At 36.1% G+C, this 25,936-nt stretch overlaps 1 protein-coding gene across 5 annotated transcripts in view; it reads left to right on the forward strand.

Annotated features, from left to right (window-relative positions):
* EXOC6B (exocyst complex component 6B) overlaps positions 1-25,936 on the forward strand; it is a 690,744-nt gene that overhangs the window by 237,937 nt on the left and 426,871 nt on the right. For all 5 annotated transcript variants that reach the window (XM_050754407.1, XM_050754408.1, XM_050754410.1 and 2 more), the window contains one exon: positions 12,307-12,483. In XM_050754407.1, the coding sequence (XP_050610364.1) occupies positions 12,307-12,483 (177 nt within the window). The remainder of the gene's footprint in view (positions 1-12,306; positions 12,484-25,936) is intronic.

Consider the following 25,936-nt stretch of genomic DNA (forward strand, 5'->3'; position numbering starts at 1 on the left):
CTTTTATATATGTACTTTTTGTTAAAGATAAGGTGGCCCTAACATACTATTATCATCGTTACTTTAAAAAATAATTTCTGATTTTATTTTAGTTTCAGGTGGCCACGTGTTACATGGGTATATTGTGTGATGCTAAGGTTTGGGATGTGAATGATCCTGTCACTCAGATAGTGAGCATAGTATCCAACAGTTAGTTTTTCAACCCTTTTCTTTCCTTTCTCTCCCCGCTTTATTAGTCAGTCCCCAGTGCCATCTTTACGTCCATGATTATGCAATGCTTAGTTCTGACTTATAAGTTAGAACATGCAGTATTTGATTTTCCGTTCCTGCATTAGTTTGCTTAGGATAGTGGTCTCTAGCTGCATCCATGCTGCTGCAAAGGACATTATTTCATTACTTTTTATGGCTACATAGTATTCCACGATGTATATGTACCACATTTTTTTATCCAGTCCACCGTTGATGGGCACCTAGGTTGATTCCACATCTTTGCTACTGTAAATAGTGCTGCAATGAACACGTGAGTTCATATGTATTTTTGATAGAATGATTTGTTTTCTTTTGGATATATACCCAATAATGGGATTGCTGGGTCAAATGGTAGTTCTGTTTTAAGTTATTTGAGAAATCTCCAAACTGCTTTCCACAGTGGCTGAACTAATTTACATTCCCACTGACAATGTATAAGCATTCCCTTTTCTCTGCAGCCTCACCAGCATCTGTTGTTTTTTGACTTTTTAATAGTAGCCATTCTGACTGGTGTGAGATGGCACCTCATTGTGGTTTTGATTTGCATTTCTGATGATTAGTGATGGTGAGCATTTTTTCATATTTTTGTTTGTTGATGTATGTCTTCTTTATTTTTTTATTTTTTTGAGACGGAGTCTGGCTCTGTCGCCAAGCTGGAGTGCAGTGGCGCGATCTCAGCTCACTGCAACCTCTGCCTCCCAGGTTCAAGTGATTCTCCTGCCTGAGCCTCCCAAGTAACTGGGATTACAGGCATGCGCCACCACGCCCAGTTAATTTTTGTACTTTTTGTAGAGACGGGGTTTCACCATGTTGGCCAGGATGGTCTTGATCTCTTGACCTCATGATCTGCCCGCCTCAGCCTCCCAAAGTGCTGGGATTACAGGCGTGAGCCACTGCACCCGGCTAAGTTTGCCGTATGTCTTCTTTTGAGAAGTGCCTGTTCATGTCTTTTGCTGACTTTTAATGGGGTTATTTGTTTTTGCTTGTTGAATTGTTCAAGTTACTTATAGATTCTGGATATCAGATGCATAGTTTGCAAATGTTTTCTCCCATTCTCTTTGTAGGTTGTCTGTTTTCTCTGTTGATAGTTTCTTTTGCTGTGTAGAAGCTCTTTAGTTTAATTAGGCCCTATTTATCAATTTTTGTTATTGTTGCAATTGCTTTTGTAGACTTAGACATGAAGTATTTCCCAAGGCTAATGTCTAGAATGACATTTCCTAGGTTTTCTTCTAGCATTTTAATAGTTTGAGGTTTTCCATTGAAATCTTTAATCCATCATAGTTAATTTTTGTATATGAAAGATAGGGGTCCAGTTTCATTCTTTGGTATGTACCTACCCAGTTATCCCAGCACCATTTATTGAATTAGGAACTCCGTTTCCCATTGCTTATTTTTGTTGGCTTTGTTGAAGATCAGATGGTTGTAGGTGTGTGGCTTTATTTCTGGGTTCTCTATTGTGTTGTTTGGTCTATATGTGAGTTGAATTGGTACCAACGGTTGTTTTTTGTACATCTTGTAGAATTTGGGTATGAATACATCTAGTCCAGGGCTTTTCTTAGGTTGGTAGGTTTTTTTTCATTACTGATACAATTTTGGAACTCGATATTGGTCTAGCAGGGTTTCACTATCTTCCTGATTTAATCTTTAGAGGTTGTGTTACCTAGGAATTTATTCATTTCCTCTAGATTTTCCACTTTGTGTGCATAGTGGTATTCATACTAGGCCCTGAGGATCTTTTATATTTCTATGGTATCTCTTGTAATATCACCTTTGTCATTTCTTTTTTTTTTGCACTCAGTTGCCCAGGCTGGAGTGCAATGGCGTGATCTCGGATCACTGCAACCTCTGCCTCCTGGATTCAAGTGATTCTCCTGCCACAGCCTCCCTAGTAGCTAGAACTACAGGTGTGTGCCACCACGCCTGTCAAATTTTGTATTTTTAGTAGAGATGGGGTTTCACCATGTTGGCCAGGCTGGTCTCAAACTCCTGACCTCAGGTGATCTGCCTGCCTTGGCCTTCCCCAAAGTGCTGGGATTACAGGCATGAGCCACTGCACCTGGCCAGCTTTGTCATTTCTGATGGTGCTATTTTGGATTTTCTCTCTTTTTTATTTGTTAATCTAGCTCATAATCTATCAATCTAGTTTTTTCTTTAGAACAACACACTTTTAATTTCATTGATATTTTGTATGCATTTTTTTGCATCTCAATATTGTTCAATTGTTCTCTGATGGTTTTTTCTTCTGGTAGTTTTGGAGTTAGTTTGTTCTTGTTTTTCTCATTTCTCTAGATATGATATTAGATCATTAATTTGAGTTATTTCTAACTTTTTTAGGTAGATGTTTAGGGCTATAAACTTTCCTCTTAACACTGCTTTTGTTGCATCCCAGAGATTTTGGTATGTTGTGTCTCTGTTTTCATTTATTTCAAAGAATATTTTGATTTCTGTCTCAGTTTGTTGTTTACTCAAATGTTATTCAGGAACAAGTTGTTTAATTTCTATGTAATTGTGTGGTTTTGGGAGATCTTCTTGGTATTGATTTCTGTTTTTATTCCACTGTGCTCTGAGAGTGTATGATTTCAGGTTTTTTTTTTTTTTTTTTTTTTTTTTTTGAGACGGAGTCTTGCTCTGTAGCCCGGGCTGGAGTGCAGTGGCCGGATCTCAGCTCACTGCAAGCTCCGCCTCCCGGGTTTACGCCATTCGCCTGCCTCAGCCTCCGGAGTAGCTGGGACTACAGGTGCCCGCCACCTCGCCCGGCTAGTTTTTTGTATTTTTAGTAGAGACGGGGTTTCACGGTGTTAGCCAGGATGGTCTCGATCTCCTGACCTCGTGATCCGCCCGTCTCGGCCTCCCAAAGTGCTGGGATTACAGGCTTGAGCCACCGCGCCCGGCCGATTTCAGGTTTTTTTTTTTTTTTTTTTGGTTTACTGAGACTTTCCTTATGGCCAATGATGTGATTGATCTTGGAGTATGTTCCTTCTATAAAGAGAAGAATGTATATTTGTGGTTGATGGGTGAAGTGTTCTGTAGATGTCTGTTAGGTCCAATTAGTCCACTGTTGAATTTAGGTCCAGAATGTCTGTTAGTTTTCTGCCTTTGTGATCTGTCTATTACCAGCGGGGTATTGAAGTCCTCCACTATTTTTGTGTGGTTGTCTGAGTCTTTTCTTAGGTCAAGAAGAACTTGTTTTATGAATCTGTGTTCTCCAATGTTAGGTGCATATATATTTAGGATAGTTAAGTCTTCTTGTTGAATTGAACTTTTCATTATTATATAATGCCCTCCTTTGTCCTTTTTTATAGTTGTTGGCTTAAAGTATGATTTATCAGATGTAAGAATGGTAACCTGTGCTTTTTTTTGTTTTGTTTTCTATTTGTGCCTATTAGTAGGCCCAAATCCCTTGAGCCTATGGGTGTCATTACATGTGAGATGGGCCTCTTAAAGACAGGATGGAAGGGACTTGTTTTCTTTCTTTCTTTCTTTCTTTTTTTTTTTTTTTTAACACAACTTGCATATCAGTGCCTTTTAAGTAGGGAATTTAGACTTTATATTCATGGTTAATATTGAAATTGTTAGCTGGTTGCTTTGTAGTTTCTATTGTTATTGCTTTATAGGGTCTTGTGGGCTATGTACTTAAGTGTGCTTTTGTAGTAGCAGGTATTGTTCTTTTGTTTCCATGTTTAGAACTCCCTTAAGGGGCCTGGTGAGGGTGGCTCATGCCTGTAATCCCAGCACTTTGGGAGGCCAAGGGAGGCAGATCACTTGAGGTCAGGAGTTTGAGACCAGCCTGGCCAACATGGTGAAACCCCATCTCTATTAAAAACACAAAAAATTAGCCGGGTATGGTAGCGTGCACCTACTCAGGAGGCTGAGGCATGAGAATAGCTTGAACCCAGGAGGTGGAGATTGCAGTGAGCTAAGATTGCACCACTGCACTCCAGCCCGGGCGATAGAGTAAGATTCCATCAAAAAAAAAAAAAAAGAGAGAGAACTCCCTTAAGGATCTCTTTTAAGGTGGGCCTAGTCATAGCAAATTCCCTTAGTGCTTGCTTGTTTGGACAAGATTTTATTTCTCCTTTGCTTATGAAGTTTAATTGGCTGGATATCAAATTCTTGGTTCGAATTTCTTTTCTGTAACAATACTGAAAATATTTTCCTAATCTCTCCTGTCTTGTAAGATTTCTACTGAGAAGTTCACTGTTAGCCTCATGGGTATCCTTTTGTATGTTATATGACCTTTTTCTCTAGCTACCGTAAGATTTTTCCTTTAGGGTTGACCTTGGATAGTATGTTGAATATATGCCTTGATGATGTTCATGTTGTGTAGTATCTTGCAGGTGTTCTTTGGATTTTTTATATCTGTATGTTTACCTCTCCAGTGAGATTAGGGAGGTTACCTTTAATTATTCCCTGAAATACGTTTCCCAGGTTGTTGACTTTTTCTTCTTCACTCTTAGGAATGCCAGTAATTCATAGGTTTGATTCTTTTACATAATCTCATAGTTCGTCATTTTTAAAAATTATTTTTTCTTTATTTCTGTCTGATTGGGTTAGTTCAAAGACTGGTCTTTAAAGTCTGAAATTCTTTCTTCCACTTTGTCCAGCCTGTTGCTAAAACTTTCTATTGTATTTTGAAATTCCCTAAGTGAGTTTGTCAATTCCAGAAGCTCTAATTAATTTCTTTTAATGTATTTATCTTTCTCTTCATTTCCTTGATTAATTTAGAAGTTCCTTTGTGTTGATTTTCAACTTTTTCTTAGATGTCATTGAGCTTCTTTGCAATCCATTTTGATTTCTTTATTTGTTAAATAAGAGATCAGCCTGGCCAATTGCGGGACCTGTAGGTGGGCCTGCTGGGTCTGACACCTCCCATCTTACCCATCACTCCCCAACTCTAAATTTTAAATTTACATTTTGGTTAGGAGCCATTGCTGGAGACCTTGTGTGATCCTATGGTTGTGTCAATACATTCAGGTTTTTCATGGTGCCAGAATATTTGTACTGCTTCCTTCTCAGCTGGAGACATTGGCACTTCGAATTTCTGTAATTCTTTGCTTGAACCCGGGAGGTGGAGGTTGCAGTGAGCCAAGATCATGCCATTGCACTACAGCCTGGGCAACAAGAGCGAAACTCCATCTTAAAAAAAAAAATTCTGTAATTCTTTTCTATTTTGGAGACAAGGTCTCACTTTATAACCCAAGCTGGAGTATGATGGTATGATCTCAGCTTACTGCAACCTCTGCCTCCTGAAATTAAGTGATCCTTCCACCCCAGCCTCCATAATAGCTGGGATCACAGCCACAGGTGCCCAGCTTTTTTTTTTAGTTAGAGATGGAGTTTCACCATGTTGCCCAGGCTGGTCTTGAACTCCTGAGCTCAAGCAATCAGCCCATCTTGGCCTCCCAAAGTGCTGGGATTACAGGCATAAGTCACTGCTCCTGGCCTGTAATCATTTTCATGTGGATAGAATTTTTAAATTTTTATTTTTTGCATATATATATATGCAAAATACAATAGAAAGTTTTATATATATATATATATATATATATATATATATATATATATATGTATTTCCCCTTCTCTTTCACCCTCCCTAAGGCCTATCACTACAGAGAATGTTGGGCAGGGTCTTTTGGCTTTTCTTCTATGGCCTATGAACTTCTGTCTGCAGATTTTATGAGTCTGTGATTGGACTTGCAAGCCAGCATGTGGGTCAGTGCTGATTGTGCCCAGTGTGGTTGGGTATATATCTGATCCTTGTTTATTGGGAGAAACCTCCTTGTTGCCTCAGGCAATGGTCTGATCTGTGGAGTGCACCCTGGTCTCAGCTTCCAGCTTTGCCCTGGGGTTGGGGGAGTGATGGGTAAGATGGAAGGGGTCAGACCCAGCAGGCCCACCTACAGGTCTGCCAGTGGCAGGCACAAGCACTAGTGCTGAAGGAGAATCCAGTGGGGGGGGGACCACCAAGTGCCCAGAGTTATGCCTAGGTGTGGAGCTGGGAAATCTTGGTCCCAAGTTCTCTGCACTGGCCAGCAGGGGCGGGGTGTGGGAGGTGGAGGCAGCCCATACTCCTTGTCCGGGAGATGAGTGCTTCAGGAACTTGGAGATCTGCCTGGGCCTGGGGTAACTATTAGAACTTTAAAGGTGATATAGTGACCACCTTCCTCAATTTAAATAAAAAAGGTCCTAAGTATAATAACCATATTGATGGAAATCCTTTGGGTCATGATGAAGGTGTAGAAAACTGTCTATTTCTTTTTTTTAAAATATCACATGAAGCACACATGCACATGTTCACATAAATACATTCCTATGGACAATAACATACAAATAACTTTTTTGAGATTATCTTAAGATGGTCTTTTTCCTTCATTTTAAATCACTTTGATTTTGTTTTGTTTTCATTTTGTTTGTTTGTTTTAATCTGATACTGGAGTGGGTTGCCAAAGAAAGATGGAGTCCAGAGCCAGTCCTGATAAGTGTGAAAAAACCCTGGTTTGAAACTACAGCTTCTTTACAGTTAATTTTGTTTGGTGAGACTTGAAGTGGCAACTTTGGATTCTTCCTGTCTTGATTTTGACATTTATTTTCATGGTTATCCTTTGGACTTCAGACACTAAACAAGGGATCACAATTCTACTTTACTATATTGTTGATGGGATGTTATTTTAGCTTTGGTTTCTCTTAGCCTGGGGAGTTGATATGTGTCTGGTTTATTCAATAGTATGATCTCATGAAACAGAAGTAAGAGTTAGGAGGAATGAAAAGAGAAGGTGGGAGAGTTAGTACAATGGTACAATGCTAGGGCAGTCTGGTTCCTTAATCCATGGGACTCTCTGAGAAGACTTTTGGAACTGACTATGGAAGGAACAAAGCAAAGAAACATTTCTGTCAGCTGCTTTTCAAGAGTTGTTTTACTTCCAGATTGTGCTCCAGGAGTGCTAAGTATTTCTTGTGGGGTTCCACATTCTGGTATTAGAAAAGTCCTAGGGCAGGCAGCAAGAAGTATACTGTAAGTATCCAAGTATCCAAGTATCCAAGTAACCTGATGTCAGGTTACGTTATGTGATGCTTCCAGGCCTGTTCAGAACTGGTTGCTGATGGTAGCTGGAATAAGAGATGAAACAGAGGATTTAAGTGAAGCACTAATTGTGTCCATTACAGAAACATAATACTTGAAATATATGTAAATGCAAAATTTGTTATACAGTGATATTAGGTGCATTAATTATTATGTATAGAAATATTGCTGGGTTTCAGATGTTTCCATAGTAGATAGTGAAACAAGATTCCTGGCTGGGTGCGGTGGCTCACGCCTGTAATCACAGCACTTTGGGAGGCCGGGGTGGGTGGATCATTTGAAGTCAGGAGTTCGAGACCAGCCTGGCCAACATGGTGAAACCACGTCTCTACTAAAAATACAAAAACAGAGCCGGGTGTGGTGGTGCATGTCTGTAATCCTAGCTACTCGGGAGGTTGAGGCATGAGAATCGCTTGAACCCAGGAGGCAGAAGTCGCAGTGAGCCGATATCGTGCCACTGCACTCCAGCCTGGGTGACAGTGAGACCCTGTCTGAAAAAGAAAAAAAAAAAAGATTCCTATTTCTTTTTCAGCGGCAAGATAGGTAGAGTTTTTTTGTTTGTTTGTTTGTTTGCTTTTTTGTTTTTTTGTTTTAATTTAAGAGACTTCACATGTATTTTCTCATTTAAGCCTTGTGGCCGCTTCGAGGTAGGTTCGATTAATCTATATAGATGGGTAGATAGATAGATAGATAAGGATATTGCACAGAGAATTAACCTGCCCAATTAATAAGTTGCAGAGTAAGACCTATCTTTCTCCAAGAAGCTTTGTTTCTCCCCTGTTATTGAAGGCTATATAATTATATTAGGCCTCCAAGGCCTCCAATCTGTAAGCCTAAACCTTTCAACTAGTTTCTTATTCTAAAGGTCATTTTTATGTATGCCTCTAATCCACTAGAGGTCAGTATTGGGTTGAGAAAGTCAGGAGCCTTTAGCTTTTGATTCTTACTATTTTTAATTCTCTGAGTCTTATTGCTAGGTAGCCCTGAAAGTTGTATTCCACAAGAAATGTTTATTTAATGGCATGTGTAAGATGCCTCATAGACACACTTTGACAGTTTTAGAAGTGTTAAAAGTGAATTAGTTTGACAGTCCAGGTTAGGTCATGCTTTTGGGTTCTCCCCTAACTTCTAATGGGTAGAAAAGCACTCAAGTAAAGTCTTCTATAAATTTTTACTGGGCCAAATCTCATTTTCACATGGATTCCCTTTTGTTACCTGTTCTTTTTATATAATAAATATCTAAATTTACTATGTGTATGTCACTTTCTGGACTTGGGGCAGTCTAAGAATGGTAAAGTGTTTTTCTTATCCTGAAAGAGTTATATACACTGAGGTGCTTGACTGTCATTTTCACCTGGATACTCAACAGGTTTATGGCACTCATCTTTTTTTTATCCTGCATTCAACTTACTATTTTCATGGTTCCTATTGCTTGGAATGGCCCTACTGTCTAGTCATCAAGGCCAGAATACTTGGAGTTATTCTTATTTCCTTCTTCTCTTCCATGTACCACATTTAAGTCAGTTAATTCTGTTACTTTTGCTTCTTATAATCTGTTGCTACCTTTATTCAAGTTCTCATAATGTTATTTGGACTGTTTTAGTGATCTATATTAGATTTCCTGTTTCCAGTCTTTGTCTTTTCTCAGTTGACCACTCCCCTACTTCTTGAGGGTTTGTCTGAATTGTAAAGCTGATCCCATTATTTGCCTGCTTACATTCTTTTATTGTTTCTCTAACATTGAAAATGCTTTATATAGCATCTTTAACTTTATCTCCTCTTACTGCTTTATAAACTATAGTCTAATTATACAAAGTTACTTGCCGTTTCCTGAGGGGATAATATTTTTTTCATACATAGTCCTTTCTCATGCTGCTTCATTCTTCTGGAATGGTTACTCTTTCCATTTATCTCTGAAAAAGCATATTTATCTTTTATTTATTGATTTGCTTCCTGTAATAATATGATGTGAGATTCAGGGGTCAGGGTCTCCATCTTATTTATTTGTATCACCAGTGTGCAACACAATGCTTGTTACCATGTGGACATTTAACATGTGTTTGACTGAAGGTAGGAGTACAGAGAGAAAACATCATGAGTTAGAGCAGTGAGAAATGGCTTTCTAAAGGAAGAAGAATCTTACTTGGGTTTTGTAGGAAGGGTTAGATTGAGGCAACGAAAGGTAATCAGGTAGAGAAATGGCAGAACTAAGGATATAGAAGTGGAAATTTACCCAGCGTATTAGGAGGTAGAGTCTCACCCAATTGGAAGATTCATCTTGGAGGATATTGGGTAAGTACATTGGAAAATTAGGTTTAGCTTCCATTATGGTGGAATCTAAGTGATAGATTATGAAGTTTAAACTTGTTTAAATCCCTCTGCCCCTGCCCCAATTTCCCTTATATCTAATTGACATGAGAACAAATGTGGTTTAAGAAGAGCCTGGATGCATTAGGTAGGGGGATTGTAATAGGAAGGTGATGAGTTCCATTTTAGGTACGATGGAAATGAGGCGATGGTGGAACACACATTAGTAGTAGGAAACGGGACATGTGCTACTGGATTTTGGGAGAGTAGAAAGAGTGGTTTGAGGGATAAGGGTTTGAGGAATAAACCTTGCTCAATTTCTCTATATTAGGAAATCAGAGAAGAATATATATGAAGTACTCTTGAGAAAGAGGTGGTAAAGTGTGTAAAAATTACTTACAAATAGAATGAACAACTAAGAAAATGAAAACACCTAAATGCTTTCTCAGATCTAGTTGCTGTTAGTATTCCTTGTACCCCTCTCCCTCTACTCCAGCCCAGTCAGCAGAAGTCAGTGAGCTGCTTCTTTGCCACGTTATTATAATGGTTGTCTCTGGAGGGATAGAATAGAATCAATGGTCTTGATGAAACAGCATAGCATATTAGAAAAGATCTCTGAAGGGCTTTTTCTTTTTTTGATTTTCATGGACTTCAATGTCATATTTTCATTTATATATATATTATATGTAGTTATGTATTTATATCAGTATTTAGTCTTCACCACCTCTTGCCAGTACCATAACATACATTTTGAATAGATGATAACTTTCATTTGTTCATTGCTTTTGAAACACTGATAATATTTTATTGATTATGAAGGAAATATAATTAACTTGGGATTCAATAAAATATGAGTTACTTATGAAAGCGTTTGGTTTTGCTGTACTGAAAGAGGATAGAGTTAAGCGAGCAAATGATCACTCTCTAGGTGAGAGCTTGCTTTTTTAAAATATGAAAGTTTTAAAGAAAGTTGTACCTTCCTTTGTGCCCCTGGAGTCCTTGATCCCTTTTTGTATATTTTGCATTGGAAGTAAGTGGGGAAGAACATCTTACTTTTGAGAAAAATAGAATATTCTATTTAACTTGGTTTCTGAAAGGCTTGGAGGATATTGTGTCTTATGTACAAACCTAAATTAAATGATTTGGGGTACTTCTTGATCTCAGTTTGTTACTGAAGCCATGTATTTATGTAAATCTAACCAAAATATCAATGGGTGATATGCAGAGAAACAAGTATGTCCATTGATTCAAATCTCTGGAATGTAGATTCTTTTCATTTTCTTGGCAGAAACTAGTTCACATAGTTGAAGTTTTTCTCTGCCTTGTTATAATTGTCTCATTTCACTATGCCTGGACTAACTTCTTATACTTTATATTTATCTTCATTTCATTAACCTTATACAGAAGATTGGAGACTGATTTTTCTCCTGAACCAATTTCTATTTGCCACTGAGGAGAAATATCTTATATTGATTAAGAAATGTATACTTTCAGAAGTCACATTCTTAAGCTTTATATCTTGGGGTAATACCAAATATTACATTAAAAGAAAGAAAAGGAAGTTCCCTTGGGAAATGTTTTTGGAACATGCTGGATTAAACCAAATTAAATAAGTTTCTTTAAAATAGGACCTCTCCCAGCTTTTGTTCTGTTAGTGTGCATTGCGTATCTGTAAGAGGGCTTATGGGATGCAGTGTTTCCTGTTGATTTGACCACAACTCATTTTTGGGTAACATTTTGATCATGCTTTGAGGGACTGTTGGTGTAGTGGAAATGTCACTAATTTGAAATTTAGGAGACCATACTTTGAGCTTCTGATTTACCACTCACTTGCCTTGTGACTTCAAACAAATCCTTTGTTTTCTAGCCTCATTTTCCTGAGTGGCAATTAAGGTAACTTCTAGCTCTAATGTGGTTTAATGTGGTTTAATGCTTCTGTTGTTGACTCTGGATAGTCCCACTTTCTACCTCTCTGTATCTTTTGAAACCATGCCACCATATCAGTCTATTTTTTTTTAAGCTGAAGGGATTACACTACCTTTTCTGGGGTTCAGAAGAAAAAACCCTTTAAAACCCTGCTTTCCACAGATCACAGTCATGGAATCCTATTCAATTACTTAGTTCAAATCACTTTCTGAAGATAATTCATTCTCCTGATTATATTTCGTTGGTCTCTTCTATCCACATAACTGTTTTTAACAGTATCTTAAGCCTAAATGTATTAAAATTAATTCTAAGCTCCCACCCTTTTCCTTCAACCATTATGGTCTCAATATGGTATTTTCTTGTCAGAGATAAATAGTAGGCACTAATCTCCTGGCCTACTAAGGCAAAACTGGATAGATTTCTTTTTGTGATGATTTAATGGATATATTTGAAAAGTCTTATGATAATATTGATTGGTTATCTGTTTTCTCTGTTAACTTGGAAAATGAGTTAAAATACGATAGCTCCAGGGTTAAAAAGGTATACATTAGTGTGTTTGGCTTTATATCTGATACTAAAACTTTATGTACTAAGGCCTTTGTTGTAGTATTTTCTTTAAGATATCAATTTGTTCAAAATTAGAAGTTTGTGGAAAGTTTAATTAAGTTTTGTTTCTTTTTTCTTTCTTTCTCTCTCCTTACCCCCACCTTTTTGGTGTGTTTGTGTGTTCTTCTCTATCCTAGGCCCAGCAGCAAAGAAACCTGGATAACATCGTCTTGCAACAACCCAGAATAGGTAGCAAGAGGAAATCTAAGAAAGATGCATATATAATCTTTGATACAGAGATAGAAAGCACTAGTCCTAAGTCTGAACAGGATTCAGGAATTCTGGATGTTGAAGACGAGGAAGATGATGAAGAGGTAACTAACATTTGATGCGGGGAAGTGAGACTATTTTTAAGCTTAAATAGTATGTTTGAGATGTGATGAAGAGTTTATCCATATAATGTAGTTTATATGATCTTCTGGATATTAAGTACCATTTTGAATACAAATAAGACTCAATATAAGGAAATTGAAGATACACTAAGATAATTTAGATCCTGATTCTTTTTCAAGAATTTAAATTTTAAATTCACTCCTCTATTTTGAAAAGTTTCAGGGTTTTTAAATTCTGTACTGACTGGGAACTACATTAAGGGAAGAGTAGAGTTTACCTACCTAGAGACAGAAGGTCTAGGTGACCTGGGCTGAAACTGCAACAGTTACTGGAGACAAACAAAAAAAATGTTACTTCAAAAGCTGGGGAGTGAACAAATAGATTCTTTACCTTGAGAAATGGCTCAGATGGAAAATACACAAAGATTCCAGAAAGTTGAGAGTGCATTTCTGGAGGAAATAAACATATGAGTGATTACAGGGTAACTGGGAATTTTGTGACATATTCATAACCTCATAGATTAGTTCTGGGTCACTGTCAGGGAAGAATAAGATTAAGTGCCTTAACTAGTACATATTTTTTATATCTTTCTTTGTTGTTAGAAGGATGTTTAATGTGTTTTTAAAAATAAAACTATTATGACCTTTGAGATTTCCTGTTAAATGTTTTTTTCTAAATATTTATCATTTGCATTAACTGGATGTCTCTTTGTGAGTGTGGTGTTTAGGAGCATGAGCTTTAGAGTCAGACAGTGTTCAAATCCTGGTTCTGCCACTTAAGTTTTAAAAAATTCTTAATAATTATATCATTTACTTTTAAAATGGCCACTGACATGTGTAAGGAATCATTTACTCCTGTAGTCAGTAGCCTTTTTTTTTAAGTGCTTGCTTCCTTTCTCCAGATCAAACTGGATTCACTACTTCTTCCCCGTACTTGTCTCCTGTTACACCGTTACTACTCTCTTGCTTTTATCTCTTTCCCAAAACTTGTCCTAATTTTGTAATCTTGGATAAACTGTTTAATCGTTAAGCTGAGTGTCTTCACCTATTAAGTAGAGGCGGTAGTCTCTACCCCATAGGATTTCACAAATCCTTGCTCCTTAAAGGGTGATGAGGAAACATTGGTTTCTGTTCTATCTTCATTACTCTTCCTTGCTGACTTCTGTTATATATCTCTATTGTCATTATGCCTGCCTCTATTATTATTCCTCTTTGACTTCAAAAGGTGAATTGGCAATGTTTAAACTGTTACTGTTTGAGCTGAAAAACAAATAAAGATGTTATTTTTATGTCTACAACCTTAGCATTTAAGTTTGATAGAACATCTCAGGAGCTATCATAAGAATGTAAACTACTGCATTCTTTTTTTAAAATTAAATTAAATTTAATTAAATTTATTATTTTTTTTGAGACAGAGTCTCACTCCGTTGCCCAGGCTGGAATGCAGTGGCTTGATCTTGGCTCACTGCAAGCTCTGCCTCCTGGGTTCATGCCATTCTCCTGCCTCAGCCTACCCAGAAGTTGAGACTACAGGCGCCCGTCACCATGCCCAGCTAATTTTTTGTATTTTTTAGTGGAGATGGGGTTTCACTGTGTTAGCCAGGATGGCCTCGATCTCCTGACTTCGTGATCCACCCACCTCGGACTCCTAAAGTGCTGGGATTACAGGCGTGAGCCACCATGCTTGGCTGTAAACTACATTCTTTTATATAAGTTTCATTATTGAGGGGACACACTTCTGCTATTTAAGTGAATAATTTTATTTATCATTTTTAAAGTTTATATTTTACTAGGATATGTTTATTATGTAAATGAAGTACATTAATAGTTAACAAAGCTTGAAGGTTTCATCCTATCCCTACTGCACATGGATTGCAAGAACTCTTACTAGCTCTTAATAGAGCTAAGAAAAGTCTTTTGAGTGTTATCTATTGGACCACTTTAAAATGAACCAACTATTGGCCTAATGACTCATGGAGATAGAAAGAGATAGAGGGGACTTTATTCCCCTGAATATTTTCTAACATTCTCCCTACTTGCCTGGAATGACTGGTGTGTTAGGATGTGGATTCACCCTGGAGGACAAACTTTCAGATATTAGATTCCATCACAGATGATCAGTCACAGTAGTAGCACAATAAAGCATCAGTCTCAAGAAGCACCAACTAACTCCTTTAACCTACATTTTGCGTGCCCATGAAGAAGATGAAATTCTGCCAGATACTGTGGCTTATGAGTTAGACATAGTCTGTGCCCTTGGATCGTACAGTACCTGAAGAGATGGTTAGATGATAAGATAAAAAATAAAATATATACACAGTTCTTATATATCATTGAAACTGTGATATATAAAAGGAAACCAGTCTTTATAATGGACCCATTGAAGATCCTGGGTAAGTTCCTTTTAATTTCTGTGCCATGCTCCTTCTTTGCCTTGTCCTGTGAGGTCCAGAGAAGATGAAGAAAATGAGACTAGTAAAATGTGTGGGAGGTTTCTCATAAAAGTAGTACTGTAAGAATGTACTTGGAAGTTAATATTTTTAAATGGTTCCATATCTCAAATCAAGCAATTCATATTAAAGATTTGCTGATTGAGCTCTTAAAACAAAAATTTGGCACTTCACTGTCATCTAATGGCATTCTATCTTAAAAAAATTCTACCTTATATTTATTTACTTCTCAGTTTGAATCTTCTTCAAGTGCACATTCTTAATCTCAAACCTCATGTAGAGAATTATTTATTTAGATGTTTCCAAACTGGTTTCTTGGCATAGTTCTTGCATGGTGTGAATAAATTCTTCAGATAAGGTCTTTCGTGACCCACTGTGACGTTCTGACCTTCATTCTTGTCATTCTTCAACAGACCTCATTGAGAACAGCATAGTTTTTGGAATATTGTGACTTTTAATCTGTAAGCATGGTAACCGTGGCATAGAATCCTGTATGGCAGTCATTCTTAATCTGTTTGGGGTCATGTATTACTTTGAAAGTTTGGTAAAAATATATGGAGTCATTTCCCGGTAAAATGTACATATATGCTGTCACAAAAACTTTTGCATGAAATTTCAGGGAGTTTATGGAATTCATTTTACCCCTAGGACCCAACTTAAGAACTGTGTTGTAGAACCATGTTTCTTGAAATTTAACGTGCATGGGAATCACCTGGGAAGCATATTGAAATGTAGATTGTGATTATACAGATTGAGAATGAGTCCAAGTCTGCATTTTTTAACAAGGTCCCTGATGAGGATGGAGCTCCTGGTGCCTGGAGCCCTAGAACATAAACATATTTCTATGTTGTAATGGTAGCCCTAGCAAATTAATACGTCCCATTACTTCAAAATTACTGCAGCACAACAATAATCAAGACATCTCAGAAGGCTTTCTATTACATGGCATTTGTATTTACATTAACAATTCCCTCCTGTTGATTCTATACTTCAAAAGAGACACCAAAATCTGGAGAGAGAAATCTGACATGAATTATTTGGTCAACAAATACTTATGTAACCCATACTCTATGACCAGTGGTGTGGATGACATGGTTACCACTGTTCCTTAACAGTTGGCAAATAAATTAAGTTGGCTGCAGAATGGGTGATTTAAACAAAAATCTGTTTTCTCACATTTCTGGAGGCTGGCTGTCCAAGATCAAGGTTCCACCAGGGTTAGTTTCTCCTAAGGCCTCTCTCCTTGGCTTGCAGATAGCTGCCTTCTAGCCGTATCCTTATACAGTTTTTTTCTTTGCTTATATCTCTTTTTATAAGGTGTGTCTTCCTCTTTTTATAAGGATACCAGTCCTATTGAATTAAAACCCCATTCTTATGATCTCATTTAACTTTAATTACCTCTTTAAAGGCCCAGTCTCCAAATACAGTCACATTGGGACTAAGGACTTCAACATAGGAATTTGCGGAGGAGACACAATTATAGTCATAACACAATTTAGTCATAACAGAGGGTGTTTGGAAAGTATACAAAAAAGATTTGTTTTTAGAATGTACAAGCTTTTTTCTTTGTGATATTAGGGGAAATTATGTAATTTTTCTAAGCATCCCTTTTCTCACCTATGAAATAGTGACAATAATTATGTCAAATTGCTTGTAAAAAATTGTGGTTGTGATATTTGACCCAAATTTTAAAATATTGATTGTAAAACTTTCCATTGACAGGAAGGTAACAGAAAATGAGGATCATTCCTCGATAAGCTAAAAGCTACTTTAGAAGTTTAGAGTTTAAACTTAGACTTAAATAAAGGCTGCCTTTACAAGTTTAGAGTTTAAACCAGAGGTTGCAGATTGGCAACCTATGGGCCAGAAACAGCTTGCATACTGGTTGTTGGCCTACACAATGCTTAAGAATTTTTAAATTAGTCGCCAACTTCTACAAGTCAATTAGATTCACATAAAAATCTAGATTTCTAATTTAGTTTTTTTCTAAGCATGGTAGTAATAGACTGGCCTTGAGTAGCAATGTTGCCATCAGGGATATGGTTTAAATGTGATGACAAAAATATAATACTGCTTATATTGGGTGTCTATCCAAAAAATATGGCAAAATAAAAAACAGACTGACAGGGCCACACTGATGTGAAAAAAAATAATGTGCTTTGTAAGAATAAATAATAGTCCTTGATATTTCATATACAAAGTATGTCTATTAAGAGAATATGATTTAAAATTGCCAGCATCCATCACTTAATCCCAATACCCATTGATACCTGTAGGCTTTGAATTTTAAACTTCTATTCTTAATGAAATCTGGCCTATTAAGGACATATGCAATCAAAAGAAAAGTAGGTGCCCATATATATAATGAAATACCAAAAGGGCAATTTAGAAGGTTGAATGAAAACGTTATGACATGCTTTAGACATTCTGTTTTGGTTTTCTTATTCCCAGTCTTTGCTCTTTTAGGTCTATCCATTGGTAAAGATATATTATGACTCACATCAACTCAAGGTTTTTTTCTTTCTTTCTTTTTTTTTTTTTTTTTGGTTGTGGTGATAGTGTAAATGCCCTGTTATTTTGAAATCATTTGCCTCAATTATAAACTTCGACCTCTCTTTTCAGGTCTTGTAGAATTTCTCTTTTATAGTCTCATTGATTATTCAAAGAACTTTACCTTGCACTAAGTTGCTAGTAATTGCAACTGTGGAATATGATCCTTTACCCCCTTCTTCTTGCCTAGAATGCCTTATTCTACTTTTATCTGAAGGACCCCTCAATTTTACTTCTTCTGTAATACACTCTTTTAAAAATTTTCTTTTACTTTTGAAGAAGTTTGCATCTTCAGAAAAGTTGCACATGTGGTATCCATATATGCTTCACTTAAATAGTTCACTTATTAAAACTTGACACGTCCTCTCTCTCTCTCAAAAATTTGATTTTGAAAGAATAGGGGTGTGCGTGTGTGTATGTGTCTGTGTGTGTTTGTGTGTATGTGTATGTTTCTTTTCTCTCCCCAAACGGAGCCATTTGGAAGAAAGTGGCATGCATCATTCATAATATTTGGAACTCCAAATACTGTAATCTGTGTTTCCTGACAATGACGTTCTTCTATATACATACAATACAGTGATTACATCAGGAAATTTCACATTGATGGTGACACTGCCACTTAATATACAACCTTTATACAAATATCTCCAGTTGTTCCAATAATGTTCTTTCTAGCAGATTTTTTTTTCCTTCATTTTTTTCCTTGCAGCCACATCCAGACAAATTTTACACATTAATTTTTACATCTTTTTAGTCTCCCTTAATATCCATCTGTTTAGGTACATCTCGTTATATCCTCATGACTAGAATCAGGTTAATCATTTTTGGCAGGAATATTACAAAGGTAATATTAAGTTCTTTTCATTGCATCACATCTGGAGGCACATATTGATTAAGATGGTGTTCACTAGATTTCTTGACCATAAAGGTACCCATCCTTCTTTTTAATTAGTAATGCATTAGACTATGTGACTATCCTGTTCCCTAACAACTTGTCACCCAGTGGTTTTAGAATTCATTGATGCCACTTTCCGGAATCATATGTTGCCATGGTTGTTATAAGATATTGTGATTTCCTATTTTTATCATTTCTTTCACATTTATTAGTCAGCATTCTTCTATAAAAAACTTTCCTTTTCTCGCCTTATTTTTTGTAGTGTCAGTGTGGGCACATGGATAATCATTTTATATACAATGTGTTATATTCCATCTTGTCTTTCATTTTCATTTTCCACTTGTTCCAAATTATCCATCCAGTTTTTGAGCTCTGCTCTTTAATTTCTCTTCTTTTCCACAAGAAACCCCAGGTTCTGCCCAGCCCTGGCATCAGCCATTTCTTCAGAAAGTTCTAATTTTGTTTACTGGAAAATGATATTTAGAAGCTAACATGGGTATTAGGTATACCCCTTTTGTGGACAGAGCTAAGAAATACACCTGCTACATTAATGTGTAGACTTAAAAAAATAAATCATGAGTTAAAGCTAATACTTCTAAAGCTAATATTAGAACTTACTTCTAATTCCAATCTAATGTAATACGTTTTTTCTGTCATTCTATATTTGTATTTGCAAATATTCTGGTTTCCAGAGTATCAGTATATTTACTCTTTTGGATAATTATATAATACCCAGAAAATAGTTGCAGAATTATTATGCAAATGTCACTAAAAGCAATAAAGTTATTAAGTTCAAGATTTCTTTACAGTTCTTTTAATCCTACAGTGTATCCCACTAAGTCTGTATAGTTCAGAGTACTATGTTCAAACACTTTTGGCTAATTTTTTTTTCTTCTGTTTGATTGTTACTAAATTGATATATATAATTAGGTTCATTTGTTTCTTTTTGTATTATTTTTTAGGGTTCAACTATCCTTATTTATTTAACTTTTTGACTATTTAAAATATGAACATGGTTCAAAGGCAAAACTATATAAGAAGATATATTCAGTGAAATCCCATTCTCATCCTTATCCTTTCCACACTGCTCCTACCCACCTTTTGTAAGTAATGAGTGTTGTTAATTTTTGTATGTATACCCTTCATTATACCTTAAGCAACATAATTATTAATAGCATAATACATATATATTTGTACTTTGTTTTTTTTATTTGAAATATATTCTGAAAATTATTCCATATCAATTCATAGAAATATTTCTCATTCTATTTTTACTGCTAAATAGTACTCCATTGTTTGGATGTACCATAGTTTATTCAGCCAATCTATACATGGACACTAAATGATTTCCAATTTTTTTTTATTAAAAAGTAGTGTTTTAACTGTACAGCTATTAGAATAGCTAAAATAAAAAAATACATTACCACGTACTGTCAAGGATATAGAGCAAATGGAACTCATATATTGCTGTGAAAATGTGAAATGATAGAGTCGCTTTAGAAAACAGTTTGGCAGTTTATTATAATGTTGAACATACAGCTAGGAGTGGTCATATATATGACCTAGCAATCCCACTCCTGGGTATTGAACCAGCATGTTCACTCAGAAGCTTGAAGCTTAATATTTATAGCAACTTTGTGCATATATTACCAAAACTAGAAACACCCTAAATGTCCTTCAGTGCGTGAAGGGATAAATGAACTGTGGTATATCCATAATTGAAGTACCACTCTGAAATAAAAAGGAGTAAACTGCAGAATGTATGAAACAACACAGATGAGTCTCAAATGCATTATGTTCAATGGAAGAAGCCAGGTTCAAAAGGCTATAAACTATATGAGTCTATCAATATGACAATTCTAAAAAGTCAAAACTCTAGAGATAGAAAATGGATCAGTGTTTGCCAAGGGCTAGGCATCAGGAAGCAATTTGACTACAAAGGGCCATAGGGAATTTTGGGGAGTGCTGAAACTGTTTCTTCTTATCTCGATTATGATGATGATTACAGGTCTATATGCATTTGTCAGAACTTACAGAATTGTTTACTAGAAAGAGTGAATTTTACCATATGCAAAACACTTTAAAACTTAAAAAAAAAAAAAAAAAATCCTGAGAACTGTTTTTCCATGTGGTTGGAGCTATATCCTCAGGGTAGGTTCCTAGAAGCAGGATTGTTGAGTCAAGGGGTAAATGCACATATAATTCTGTTAGATAATGTCAAATTCTCCTCCACAGGGGTTGTACTGTTTTCGATACCCTACCACCCACCCCAGCAAGGCATGAGTTGCCTATTTTCTTACAGCTTCTTTAAGAGAGTATTTATTTTAAGCTTTTGAATTTCGCCGTTCTCATAGATAAGGAACATATCTCTTTGTAGTTTTAATTTTCGTTCCTATTACTGTGGGTAAAGTTGAATATCTTATAAGGTTCAGGGCTATTTGTATGTCTTTTTTGTAAACTGCTTATGTCTTTTGCCTATTTTTTGAATGATTTTGTTTTTTTCTTCATTGTTTATTAGTTCTCTATATATTAGGGATATTCATTCTTTACCTATAATATTGTAACATTTTAAACCTACTTTTCCTCATCTTAATTTTTTATCCTCTCAGACCTTTTATGTTTAATACCAAGTAGTGCAAAATTGCCTCTTTTGCCTAAAGGTTTAGGTTTCATAGCATATAGTGGACCCGTGTTAAATAAAGACCAGTTGAATTTTTGTTTCACCAGTGTTCAGCCTTTTTGTTTGTTTGTTTGTTTGTTTTGGAGACAGGGTCTCACTCTGTCACTCAGGCTAGGAGTACAGTGGCATGATCTCAGCTCCCTGCAGCCTCAACTTCCCAGGCTCAAGCGATCCTCCCACCTCAGCCTCCTGAGTAGTGGGGGTACAGGCACATGCCATCACACCTGGCTAAGTTTTGCAGTTTTTTGTAGAGATGGGTTTCGCTGTGTTGCACAGGCTGGTCTCGAACTCCTGGACTCAAGCGATCCACCTGCTTTGGCCTCCGAAAGTGCTGGGATTACAGGTGTAAGCCACCATGCCTGGCTCTCAGTGTTCAGCTTTAAGCAGAGAATTCTTGAGGGACTATCCTTTGACTTTGGTCACAGGTTTTTTGCAGTGCATCAGTAAGGAGAAATGGTGGTTTTTCTTGATTTTGTTCTGCTTAGTGCAAACACTTGAGTAATTAAGTGGTAATCTGCTTAGGGATTTCTCAGAAAGAATCCTAATAATTTGTGAGAAGCTCCTTGGCATAATTTTGCACTTTTTTGGGATAGGGCTCTGGCCACAGTATTCTTATATGCTAAAAGGCTTAGAAAATTCTTTATGCTTTTGCTAATTCTAGTCACTTAAAATTATAGGCCTTCCAGTTTGTTGGTGTTTCTGTGGTGTTTAGTCTAGCTGCATAAAAGCTCATATCCAAATGAATTCTACCCTTCTTTTCTCTGAATTTTGGGAAGCAACATAGATCTGAAATGCACACTGGTGAAAAATGTTTGCCAGACATTTCCTGGCTTATAGACATAATATGGGCTGTCAAAATTGATCCTCTGAATGCAAAGTCAGTGCTCCTTCAGCTAATCATTTGTTGTCTTCTCTCCGCAGAAAAATGCCTGGTACATTTTAATGACTTAAGATCTAAGTAATGCTCAGAAATGGGCACCAAGTCCCTGCATTCATTTACCAATACGGAGAAACTATTTTGTACTCAAATAATGAGTGAGAAAGATATCTAAATTCCTTGCAAATCTCTATCAAACTCTTTTTGGATGATCCATCTACTTTGAAAGCCTTCTTAAGAGAAAAATAAATGCTGTGTAGGTGTATGAGAGAGTGTGTGTGTCTGTGTATTTGTGTATCTTCTGGTGCAACTGTGGGAACAATAGGGCTGGAGTGTACTAATGCATTTCTGTTTTAATGTGCTGTCTTTATGGGCAGCAGAGGTAAATATCTCATAGTATGTCGCTACTCTTCTTGAGTGGAGGGAGGCAAGCAATCTTTTCTTATAGTGTATTCCCCTTTTCTAAGGGTATGCTTACCCAGCAGTAAAGCTGGTAGAGTTATTATATTTTTACCTGCAGATAATGTTTCTTTCCTGCCTTCCTTCACTAGTGAGTCTTTTAAAATAGAAAATATTTATGAACTCTGAATCCTTTTGGAGGAAGGGTTAGAAAAATATTAAATGAATATATCTGTTAAAACTTGAATGGCATCATGCATTTTAAAAATCAAAATATTCTTTTTTTAATATGTAAATGCATTTTCCTTATGTGCTATGAGAGGAACTTAACCATTTACTTTTCTGTTTTTAGAGACTTTCTTTTACCTGAACTAAGATGTATTAGAGAGGAAGAAAAATATATCCTAAAAGTCACATCCTGGTGTTTTGTAAAAATTCTTGTAATCAGAAATGTTGATGTTTCTTTTCCTCCTGATCATCTAATATTCCCATGTCTATGCTGAATCTGTATATCTTCTGTAGTAAATATTATCTGTGGGGGCTCATAATATTTTTTCAGGGGCTTTTGATTTTTTAGGGGGCCTTTGATTAATCCCATTTTAAAATTTACGTTTGTTTTGTAACATCCTCTATTTTCAGACTCTTTTTTGTCATCTATACATTGGTCTCATGTGTTCAGTGCTATATTTATAGACTATAAATGCTCTTTAACAACAAATATTCCACAAACAAAAACTAGGAACTAATGCTTTGATTGAAGCTGTTAATAGGTATTATAAAAATATAAGAATAATTGTACTGAAACTAACAGATTAGCCATATGTGTTGGTATCTAGTGGATACCAAACGTGGATGCCAATAGGATCCATTAGATGCCAATTCATGTACCTAATCTGTCAATGATCTCTAATTGATATGTGAATGTATATTTATAGAAGAATGTAATAGTTGCTTCCATGATATCTACCTCTGGATACTGAAGTTAAGGCATCCTCAAATGCTTTACTAGGTCATTATTTATCGGTTATTAAAAAATGTATCCTAGTTCGCTTAGTTTATGTAATGTTATAATATGCTCTGAGGCACAGATATCTTAGTTATAGAATGTAAAATCTTAACTACTATTTGATCCTCTGGAGAAAGGTTTGAACTGGCAAAAGGCACTAATGCTCTCCATTCAGAAACTATTTAGGGAATTAGGCAGCTGCTGTCCTTGGTGATGAAATTATTTCATGTAAATTCTTAAGGAAAACAACTAGTTAAAAAAAACAGGATAATCTTGAATATACTATTTGTGGCTACTATTTGTATCTTCATAGATCTATTTGAACTTCTAGAAAAATACAGATTCCAGTATCTTAAAGTCTTGAGTTCCTGACTGCCAGGCAGAGGAAATGTTTAACTATTCTAATCATGTTTCTGTATCTCAGAAAGAAAGCCCTTATGAGAGGAAATGACAACGTCCTACCACAAAGTTATCTCTTATCAGTTATAGTGGCAGTCGATGATGATTTGTCAAATTTGGACATGTGTAAAATGCAAGGGCTGTGTTATTTTCTTTGGAAAGGAAAAATTAGATGAAGCTGATAATAGAAGGAGTCATGGCTTTTGTTAGGAGACAGAAACTATTAGAAACAGTTATTGTTAGCTTAAGAAAGTGTCCTTGGACCCCTCCCTCTGCCCCAGCTGAAACCTAAACCTCCTTGAATCATTCTTTGCAACTTGAGGGGAGGGAGGGTCAAAGAAAAGGAAGAAGTATGAATATAGCTTTGACAGAGAGTTAGCATTTTAAATGGTGATCAAGATGTGGACCTTAAAACAGACCCATTTCTGTGAGTCAGGAAAAACTTCATTTTTTTCTGATACTCTTCCCCGCCCCTATTTATTTAGATTTTTGAAAGTTCACTTCTTATTCTTCCCAACCTGTAGCATTCCTTCACAGCCAATGTATGTTGCTCTTCTCCTTTTGCCTTTCTGTAGTTGTGATTCTTTTTCATTAGTGGCAGCAGAGAAAACACATCTCACTCTAAGCAACATGAGTCAGTGCATACTTTACATACCTTTATCCTCACAGCACTCTTCTTGGTTCCTCATGGTGTTCATTCCTAGTGTTCTTCACAGAGGGGACCATAGAGGAAAAATGATTTCTAAATGTTAGGCTATTTTGGGAGTAGAGGTAAAGGTTGTGAACGGAAGCCCCATTTTACTCCCTTCTCTTTTTGTCTAGATTTCTGTGTACTGCTTTCAAAGCAGGCAGTCTTGTGCTTAGGAAGACTTAACTGGATGGTGGTTCCAGTGGCTAAGAAATAATAGAGACAATACTTACAAGTCAGAGCACTTTAGCCTGTTTGAAGCTAATAGAATGATGTCACAATAGCCTCAGAGAGAATAGATTTGGTTGTAAATATTTGTTGGAGATGACAAAAAAAGGCCTTGTCTCCTTTCTAAATGTATCAATTTTTTTTAATAGTATGCCCACATAAACCAGTCTTAGCCCATTAGTAACAAAATGTCTTTGTTATGGGGCTCTGTTAGCTTATTTATCGCAGATTTTTAGGGAAATTTTCCCTTAATTTAGATGTTCATTCTGCAAGGGTGGGTCTGACATGTAAAAGGGCTAAGGCCTTGTCTGAGGAATGGCTACAAGCAGTTTCCTTTTGAGTGAAACTATGGTTCTGAGATGAAGTTAAACAAAATAAACTGCATGAAGAAGAATATATAAACAAAATTATGATTGAATTTGCTACTCAAAATTATGTAAGAAAAATTCTTTAAACTTTTTGTAAATATGTAACAGAATTTAAAAATTATTAATTCTAAATAAAAGAAAATGTGTCATTTCCTATACAGATCAAACTTTTAAATATGTTTTCTTCTTGTCTTTTTTCATATGCATGTGTAGTTTTTATATAGTTTAAATACTATTGTGAATATCATGTTTGATGTTTTAACATTTTTCTTCTTTTGAGAATGTGTTTTGCTTAGCTGTAGGCTCTGGTTTTTTGGCAAGATAAAAGAAATTTTCCTCATATTTTGGCAAGATAAAATAGGCTCTGGTTTTTTGTCAAGATAAAATAAATTTCCTTTAGCTCTCTACTTTGCAGTCCAAAAGAGGAGACTGTAAAGATGTTTTAGTGTTGTGATTATTTCAAATAAGAGTGCCTAAAATGATCACCTGTGGACTCTTTGTGTTATTAAGATGAAAATGAGTGTCCATTTGCATTCGTACAATTTTTATATGCTATTTAATCTTACTCTTTTTAAACTGCATGCTGCACATCTGTCCATATTTTTTTTCAGTAATTTGCAATGCTCATTACCTCTTCATAAGGTTTTTTTTTTTCTTTTTTTTTTTTTAGGTAAAGTTATTCTTGGGCCATGCTATAGGATGTTGACCATCTTACTATCAGTTTTTAGATTCACTTAAAAGTTTGTTGTGTGCTTACAGAGTATATAGTGCTATCAAGGAACTTAAAATATAGAGATTTAATATTTGCTGTCATGGGTGTGAAGCAGATGAACAGAATAGTCAACAAGTTTGAACCCATAAATATAAAGGTGTGATGGTTCCAGAGGGAAAAGAA

This window comes from Macaca thibetana, chromosome 13, assembly GCF_024542745.1.
Source record: "Macaca thibetana thibetana isolate TM-01 chromosome 13, ASM2454274v1, whole genome shotgun sequence".
Taxonomy (NCBI): Eukaryota; Metazoa; Chordata; class Mammalia; order Primates; family Cercopithecidae; genus Macaca; species Macaca thibetana.